At 41.7% G+C, this 9,656-nt stretch overlaps 1 protein-coding gene across 1 annotated transcript in view; it reads right to left on the bottom strand.

The window, feature by feature from the left end:
* The window catches only part of POU6F2 (POU class 6 homeobox 2), a 478,769-nt gene that overhangs the window by 108,780 nt on the left and 360,333 nt on the right, over nucleotides 1-9,656 (bottom strand). The window contains 1 exon segment of the mRNA XM_023517730.1: nucleotides 9,528-9,656. This exon segment is cut by the window's right edge and continues 138 nt beyond it. Within this exon segment, the coding sequence (XP_023373498.1) occupies nucleotides 9,528-9,656 (129 nt within the window).

Below are 9,656 nucleotides of genomic sequence, written 5' to 3'. Positions count from 1 at the left end.
TGCAGGTCAGGGGAGGGGAGGCTGCAGGTCAGGGGAGGGGAGGCTGCAGGTCAGGGGAGGGGAGGCTGCAGGTCAGGGGAGAGGAAGGTGGGCTCTCTCCCAGCGCTGGTGGCCCATTGATCTGTAGGGGCTAGGTGGTCTAGCAGCACCTGCCATGGCTCTTGGTGCAGTGTGTGTGTGTGTGTGTGTGTGTGTGTGTGTGTGTGTGTGTGCAGGAGAAAAAATGGGCCATGAGGAAGAGGAAGGGAGAAGGAAGAAGATCTGGAAGGGAGGGGCTGCAAGACTCCCGCCATGTTTTCCCCCCAAGTGATCATTGACTGTAAGGACCACCCTCGGTTTTGGCTTTCCTGCCCTTGTGTTAGCCTTGAGTTCCTCTTTCCCCTCTTTTCTTGTCTTTCTATACTTCTCTTTCTCCCCTGTCTAGACTATTGAAGCTGGCTGTGGACTCCGCATGCTGTTCTGGGTTAGGAGTTGGGAGGTGATTTGGGCCCTGTTGCCACTCCACCTATCAGAGAAGGAAATATACGAGCTGTGGTTCCTGAAGGATTCCCTGTTGGACAGTCACTGGCTTATGGGCAAAGAAACCAGAGGGGGGTTCACAAGTTTGGAATTGTCTTGGTGAAATAATGTTAACTAGACATCTCTCCTGCAGGATGTCTTTTAGCTGTCAGTATGCAAAATAATCCTGAGAAACGTGTAGGAGCGGCATACAGAACCCAGCATTTATCTGTCCTCGGTTTATCTATCTGCGTTCCTACCACGGAAGCTGTTTTCAGTAGCATTTCTTTGAATTAGTGTTTTGTGGAAGACACTGTGCAGAATGCTGATTTGCAAAAAGCTGGCAGCCAAATAAGGAAAAATGAATATATATGTTCACCAACGACCGAAACGAACATTGAGGAGGCAGTGAAATGGAAACAGAGACACTCCAGACGTCAGACAGACGGGGTCCGGAATTTTGAGCTCGTCATTTTTAGTGATGTTGGGGAATTTGCTTTCACCCTCCTACACTCAGGTTATTTGGGTCTGAATAAAGATGATTTTTGTCTCTTTTAGGTTTTTGTAAAGAGGAAATGAGAAGCTGAAGTATGTAGACAGTTTAAGATACACACAGACCACATGAGGAATGATCAGGATTATTCCAATTACAACTATGAACTCATAAGGTCAAAGCATGAAATAATGTATATGAAAATTGAAAACACACCACAAGGATCAGCCAAATACTATCAGAGCTAATTGCATATGTGATGTGGATTATGGTGTGGGGTGTGTGTGTATATAGTTTTTTCTCCCATAGGATTTAAATCACGTTATTGTGTTATTTAGTAAATAGAATATGAAGATGGGAAAGGCTTAAAGATGATCTAATATAAACTTTTCGTGTAATAGGTGACACAACTGAGTCCCAAGAAGATGAGGTGACTTTGCCATGGCCCCCAAACTAGTTAGTGGCTGAACTGAGATTATCAAGATTCTTCTTTACCTATACCCTACAAACCACAACCTTGGGAAATTAGGGGGAAAAATAATTTTTGGCTCCTAATAATACTGAAGGCAAAATGGGGGTTCTATGGGTTTTAGTGAGAAGTCTGTAAAATTACCCAGTCAGGCAATGGCTGTAATTCTCTCTCTTTCTACCCTAACCCCCGTGGAGGTGCCACGTCTCTCTGACTCACCCTGTGTGTGGCTTGCCCTGTGTGTGCCCCACTCTACCCACCTCAGAATCCCACTCCTCTTACTCAAGATGATGCTACAAAACTGACATGGACTTATTAGCCTCACTGATCTTTTCTGCGTAACTTTGTCGTGTACATGAGCATTTTTAATCCCATGACTTTTTGTTCAGCTTTGAGTACATCTGTTTGTCTCATGTTGCTCCTTAGATTATGGTATCTCTAGTCAAGGAAAGAAGAAAGGCAGGCAAGGTACTAATATTGTTTTGAGTGCCAGCTGTCTATCAGGCACCAAATTAGACGCTCCCATGTAGTCATTCCATTTTTTTTTTTTTTTTTTTTTTTTTGAGACAGAGCCTCAAGCTGTTTCCCTGGGCAGAGTGCCGTGGCGTCACTGTTCTCAGCAACCTCCAACTCCTGGGCTCAAGCGAGTCTCCTGCCTCCGCCTCCCAAGTGGCTGGGACTACAGGCGCCCGCCACAACGCCTGGCTATTTTTTGGTTGCAGCCGTCATTGTTGTTTTGGCGGGTCCGGGCTGGGGATTCGAACCCGCCACCTTAGGTGTACGTGGCTGGCGCCTCAGCCGGCTGAGCTATAGGCGCCGAGCCTAGTCATTCCATTTAATCCCCACATCAGCTCTCCAGCCAATGGGGAGAATGAGCCTTAGAGGATGTGCTGTTTTGACCCATGCACGCGGCAGAGTCAGCGTTTGAACCTAGGGTTGTTTGCTTCCAAAGCCCACACTCTCTCTCAGGCACCACTCTGTCTGTTCCACAAGCCCTCCCTAGCACAATGCACACCATAGGTGCTCAACAGATGCTTGCAGATGATGATGAAAGTGCTTTCTTTACCAACTGGAGAATACTTTGAAAGCGGCAAGTCCCCTGCCACTCTCAAAGTTAATTTAAAAACCCATGGTCAATTTACCCTAAACCTGTGGGAAATGAATTGACTCTAAAAGATGAGGCATAACATGTGGTCGTGAAAGCACAAGAATATTGTACTAAGTTTACATAAGTACCGGCTAAGTTTTTCTCTTGCGGAGCAAAGCGGCAGCCAGAACATTTTGGGCATCTCAAATTGCCACTAAGCCCTGCATCTATGCAAAAGTGCTGGGCAGCAGGCTGCTGGCTGCAGGCTTTTACTAAGCTCGTTGAAGACAGCCCAGTGTCTGCCTCTGTCGTGATCAGAGTGGTTCTGTTTTCTTTGAGAAGAAGTCTCATGTTCGATGCTGCGAGAATCTCCTCCACCCCCCGAGTCTGGCACCCTTACCATCTATCACTACTTGACATGAGCTTCCACAGCCAGTGGCGTGAACATGCTGCCTGCTTTGTTAAACCCTTTTCTACATGATTTGACTAATCTACAGAGCAGTACCCAGGAATGGTAAATCTAGACAATGACAAAGAAGCATCGCAGTATATAAGTACATTCTTGGTAAACTAATTTTTCCCCTGCCACTCTCAAAGCAATATAAACTTTGTTGTTCCTCCTGGATCTCAAATGCATGTAATAAATTCTTTGAAATGTCAGTAATGTTGAACTGAGGTTTTTTTTTTTTTTAAGATTTTCTTTCTTTCATAAAAGCAAAAATTGTCCCTTGCAGAGTATAAGGGTAAATGTGTGTTTTGTTTATTTTCTTCAGTGCTTAATACTGTGGGGCAAAGTGATTCTCATTTTCTACCTGACCCCTTGCTGAATGAATCAATCACTAATGAAGCCCTCAGTTTTCTCGATGGTTATATAAGCAGACATAATTTCATACTATTTTGTATTTTTAGTCTAATCAACATTTGCTTAACAAATTTATGACATATAAAGCATTTTTAGCAGTATGTTATATTTAATTTTCACAATAACTCTCTGAGTTTGGATGGATTTTCTTATTCAAAATAATAAAGTTTTCTTTAGCTCTTAAGTCCAAGAGGAAGCCTTGCCCACCCCTTGCGGACTCTAACAGTTTTCAAAAGGTCCTCATGGCTTAGATCGCTCAGGGAGAATGTTGTCTATATCGTGATAGTTCTACCATTTTCACCAAACTTACTTAACTTCATAAAATCATAAATTAATTCAGTGAAAAATGTCAACCAAAAGGGTTATTTGATTGTCATAACATCTCAATTCAATATAAAAGGATTGTTTTATTAGTATGTGCAACTGGGAAGATGGATTTCTACCCTACCCCTTGCCCCAATTCCTTAACCGACATTACAAAAATTTGATGTAATATTCCAATTCAACTGGAAAGTGAAATCCCCAGTCTGGCTGAAATTTACAGTGGACAGAATGCCATTGACTTTGGAGAATGTTTGTGCTAAATCATTTACACAGCTGATAGCTAAGATGGGCATGACTGAGGCACTCACTGAACCACCAAATTTAGGGGTGTGTCCAAAACACAGCAGTCAAGATGAATACATCTTAATGCAATATTAAAAAAATAAAAACGAACACCAACAATTTGTGATTAGTAAAATGTTGGTATTACTGAGTTTTCTTTTACCTTGGACTCCAATATGGCTCAATATTGTTACTGATCCTATGTTTAAAAATTTGAAATCTTATTGATGATGGGTTTTTGGTATTCATTTTTATTTTTTAAAATATCCCATAAAAATATTATTTATCTTGATTGCTGACGTTTTGCGTGTGCCCTTAAATTCTGCGTATGAGATGAGAGCTTCATAGCCTCACCTAGTCTCGGTTCTGGCTAGGAGAATTCTATATAGTGATTCTACCCTGTGTAGGTATAAAGATGTCTGAATCTTGTTAGAATTTACAGTGGCCACACAAAGGGGTAATACGAGTTTGCCTGCATAGTTCACCCACCATTACATGGTTTTAGGGGGTTGTAACATAAAACTCCAAACAAAACTGAAGGAGTTCTAGCAAGTATTTAATTTTACCCCTTCCCTTTATAGATGAAAAATCTTAGACCCACAGAAGTTTGACTAATATTGTGGTAAATTGATCAAGCCTAATTTCTGGGGGGAAGGGGCAGCTGGTTCAAGACACTGAGCCTTTTCTCTAGGGCAAATGACTGGGAACCATTTGCTTTAAAGAGGGTAAAAGTCATGTAGGTCTCAAGGGTTCTCATGTTCTCAAGGGATTGGACTCTTTGTTTTAAAAAGTGATAATGTACCACTCCCATCACATACACACTTTGAAACTTAAACTAAGTTTGCCAGTGGGAAAACATCTCAGGTAAGAAGCTCAGAAGGCTGTGCCCACTGAGCACAGAGGTGGCATTCCAATGCGGTTTTACTTCACTACGCCTGAGTGGTAACTAGACCTTTCCATTAGCAAATGTACACGGTTGAGAATACATTTTATACTGTCTCTGCAGCAACTTCACCATCATTCCTCATAAAAGCACAGAGGGCTTTCTCTCTCCTATTTCTACTGATCTCTCTCTCCCTCTGTTATTTATTAAAATGTGCAATACAACAGGAGAAAGAAAAGATTACCCTGCTTCCTGCCATGCAGGATGGTACGCAGAAGGCCAAGGTTAAATGCAGCATTTGCTTTCTTAAGCCTCTCTAATGTATAGGTGTAGAAAAGCAATCTGGGGCCAGAGCTTACAGCGGTGACTCTCTCAGGATAAAAACTTGACTTTAATTTGGACTCTCTAGCTAAGATAAAATCTGCCTCTGCTATCATTATCCCACTTATGTTTGTCCCCTACTCTCTTTTTCACTCTGCCACCCAGCTGAGTGAGAAGAAATTAACCTGACCTTGAAGAATACTCAGAGAATCTCCAGGACCGTCAGGCTTTCAATAGGCAATAAAATTCCAGAGACCTACCAACATTTAGGTCATAGACTCATGGGCCTGAAAAAGACCGTAGGCCACATGAGAAGAAAAGGAAGTTTGGAGGACTAAACATGACTTATCCAAAGGTGTGAGGTAGTTGGAGGCAGGGTTAGAACCAGAATGATGCCTCAGACTCTCAAGCTACTATTTCCACGTACATCATGACTGGGCTCCACCCATGCCCAGTGCATGTCCAGAACACTCATGGCTTTTACAAAATGTTTGGAATTCTCTGGTGCAGATAAAAACTCCTGAGAGACATTCTCAGAAACAAAAAACAAACACACAAAAACAATTCAGAGGTCACAGAAGGAGGCTTTTATTTATTCATTCTTGCACTTAAGAGATCTTTATCCAGATCAAATGTATAGATCAAAATTAAAATTGGATTTTTTTTTTGTACCTAGGAATGATTAGGTCACATGCTTCTGTGCAAAAGCTCGCTTCCATTTATGTATCTGATCTGTCTCTGTTCAACACACTTGCTATTTCTGGTTTTATTTTATTATTATTGTTTTTTGAGACAAAGTCTCATTCTGTCACTCTGAGTACAGAAGTGACTCTGTGGTGTCATAGCTCATAGCCTCCTCAAAGTCTTGTGCTCAGGAGATCCTCTTGCCTCAGCCTCCTGAGTAGCTGGGACTACAGATGCCCACCATGACAACTGGTTCATTTTTTCTATTTTTAGTAGAGATTGGGTCTCACTCTTGCTCAGGCTAGCCTCAAACTCCTGAGCTCAAGTAATTTCACCCACCTTAGCCTCCCAGAGTGCTAGGATTGATTACAGGCATGAGCCACCATGCCCAGCCTTCTGGTTTTAGATTTTGGCTCAACCTGTGGGCAGTGGGTTAGAGCAAAAGTAAGGAGTATGGACTGCTAACCATCCTGGAGTCCAAAGGCTGAATTTGATTTTGGATTTCACAACTAAGACAACTTTACTTATTTACATTGACTGCTTGGCCCCTGAAGACGTTTGTGTTTGTACTTCCTGTTTAGAACACCTCTCCTCATGTTTCCTGGGCAAGAAAGAAGCTGTGGGTGATGAGTCTCAGTGGGGAATCTAAAGACAGCACTTCCCAGAGGGGCCAGCTTCTACTATCCACTCTACACCCCCAGACCTCTTATAACCTTGAGTGGTCAAAATGAATAAACAAAGTTATCCCCCTACATGGGCTTCTCTGAAAAGAGAATACTTTAGAATCCATATTTGTCTTGAAACAACCTGGTTTTGTAAATGAAATTGAATAAAAGAGTGAAATCAAACTACACTGTGTAATATTATGGAAAGATCTGTTAACAGTTATTTGGAGAATTTTTGCCTAGAATGTTTATACTCATCAGCACTATTAATTCTTTTTTCCATTTTGAGAAATGTTCTCACCCAAATATGCCTACACAACCTACTTTCATTCATTTATTTTTTCTAAAGATATGATAGCATCTGTACAGTTTTAGAAATAATTGCTATCCTTCAAAGTTGTGTGTGTGTGTGTGTGTTTTGTGGTTGTTTTGTTTTGTTTTTTAGCAATGTGCCTTATGGTTGACTGGCTTTCCTGGACAATCTACATCTCATAGTTTTAAATTAATATCTCTCGGACAGATTTTGAATAACGTAAAAAGATAAAGCTCATATGAAAATAAAGAATTGTGAAATGAAATTTAAGCTATCATATGTGAATTTAGTTGATTTTTATTCCCTGAATAATGTCCAAACAAAACATTTTATGAAGATAGAACCCTTGAGAGTTAAATATCTTTGCAGTTCCTTTCAAATAGTTTTCTTTCTAGAAAGTTCAAACATGCTATGTTCCACAAACTCAAAAACCCTGCAGCCAGTGTAGAAAAAAAAATTAAACATTAGAATTTCCCATTTCCTTTGCACATGCCTGTAGTAAAGGAAAGAAGTCCTTTTATTCGTACTGACTTGATTTATTCAAAGTTAGCTCTGTATCTGCTCAGTAATGTTTTAAAAATTTGTGTCCAGTCACTCCTTTGGTGGTCATCCATTCGCTACACAGGAGGAGTTAAAGTAGAATCTGTTCTATCTTTATTTAAATGTATCCTAAATGTATTTATTAAGTTTGTAAGTTAAAATCCTAACAGTGAAAAACCAGAACATTCTCTCAGGGTTATAAAGCCATGTGGCTCTGAACCTTCCTCTGTTGCAAAAATAAAACAAACAAACAACAATAACAACAAAACAGCCCCCTGATTTCCACGGGAAACTTTAGGAGAAATTTTGGAAATTCTCCCAAGAGAATTTATTTCCATGAGTCTGAAGTAGTCACTGTACTGAAAATTCTGCCAATTGTCATTCAACACTGGGATGTCACCAGCAGAGCTTTGTGTGACGCTGACAATGTTCAGAGAAGACCGGTGTCCACAGAGCTCAAAGCTTTCACTGAACAGGAGGGAATAAGAAACATATTCAACTCTCAGGGACAAGGCAAATTAACTTTACCCTGGAGAGCATGGCAGTCTTACCTATTTTGGTGCCTAGGATAGAGGAAGTGTTTAGCTGCATGATGTATAGGTACATCTGATTTATCTGTTCTTAAAAAAACAGTAAACTCCGTCTTTGGAATAATAGATTTGCTGAAGACATAAGCATTGCTGTAATCATGCATTTTATGAATTTGATGAGCACGCTCTCTCCTTAGACGTCAAGTGTACAGTGAAGACCTTTTAAGCCCATGTGCTTCAGTCCTGCGTCAGAGGTGTTATGTTGTCTCACCCTTGTAAGACTTGTGAAAATACATCTTCAAACCTGACTTGGGGAAATGTTCAAATTGAAAAGAGCCCTGGACCAAATGCCCAAGAAAACACAGCTACTCATCTCAACCAAATATTTTCATTTCTAGGAAAACTGGGCCACTGCTGCGAATCCAAGTTCAAAGAGACAAAGCTATGGGACAACAAACTCCATCCGTTCTAAAATGCTAAGACTCTAATCTTCCTGCTTTTCTGTCTGAGTATCAGTCTGCCTTTGTTTTGTATACTTTTTTATTTAGAAGCCAAGGATGCCATTGCAGTTGTCATCCTCAGGTAGGGGTGCATGCCGACTACCAAGGAAGGGGGGTGAGTTGGCATTAGAAAGGGGTACACAGTCTGCTCACCCTGTGGATGTTGTCACGGTACTACAAATACATTAAGTCATCTGAAATCTCACAGGGGAAGACATCAGTCAAAGAATGAATGGCTCAACTAAACTATTAATTTCTAGATATGATGGTGGACGTCACAGTCATTATATTTTGACGCTAATTTATTACAAAGTCCCCTGAGTTAAGAATGGTTTTCTGAAGTTTAGAGTTATATTTTCCTGACTGCTCCCATCCATTCCCCCTCCCTAGGTAGGTTAATGATAAGGTTTTAGCCTGAAATACCTGTTTCTGATGCCCTCAACCTCACAGTAGTAAAGTAAATATAGAGAAGTTTTATTATTTTATAAAGATGCATATTTGTTAAGGCTCTTGGCCTGAATTTAGAGCACTTGTTAGTCTGCGGAGTGATGGTTGGAATCTGGGACATAAGACTGGGGCTAAATTTCTTTGCCCTCCTAACCCCAGAGAGTCTTTAGAAAAATAGAAACAAAAGAGCACAAAGTACTTAAGGTAAGACACTGTTGTATTCATAATGTAGAGAAATAACCACCGTGCTGGGCGGACAGCAGACGCAGTTCTCCACGGGGCTACAAAACCGTGCTGGTAATAATTTTAATTGGATGCTATCTTTGCTGCCTTCAGAAAGTATCATAAAATGGAATTATTACAGGCTACCAGTGCACTTATAGTGCTGGCCTCTCACAGAAGGAAACAGATAACATTTATCCTTTGGAGGGCGACATCAATGGGCTTCTATTTGTTTCGTTTACATGGATCCCCAGTCGCCTGCAACCTGCTTTCTCTTCCCTACGTCTACGAGATCCATTTGAATTAGACGCTGCTGCCCTGGACGTGAAGTTTGGGCGGCCCTCCGCCGGTGGGACGGCACGACACCCCGAGGGGCCTCTGCGCTCCCGGGGGCGCGGGGAGCATACCTGCAGAGGGTTGGGCGGCGTGAGCGGCGAAGGCAGGCCATGTCCCGGAGAGTGACTGGGTCTCTGCGGGGGGCTGGAGCTCTGCTGGGTTGGAGACGGTTGGTTCTGGTTCTGGGGGTGAGAGTGGGG

This window comes from Otolemur garnettii, unplaced genomic scaffold, assembly GCF_000181295.1.
Source record: "Otolemur garnettii isolate 467f Iridium unplaced genomic scaffold, OtoGar3 scaffold00119, whole genome shotgun sequence".
NCBI classification, from domain to species: Eukaryota; Metazoa; Chordata; class Mammalia; order Primates; family Galagidae; genus Otolemur; species Otolemur garnettii.
This window is presented reverse-complemented; position numbering and strand designations above follow the sequence as displayed.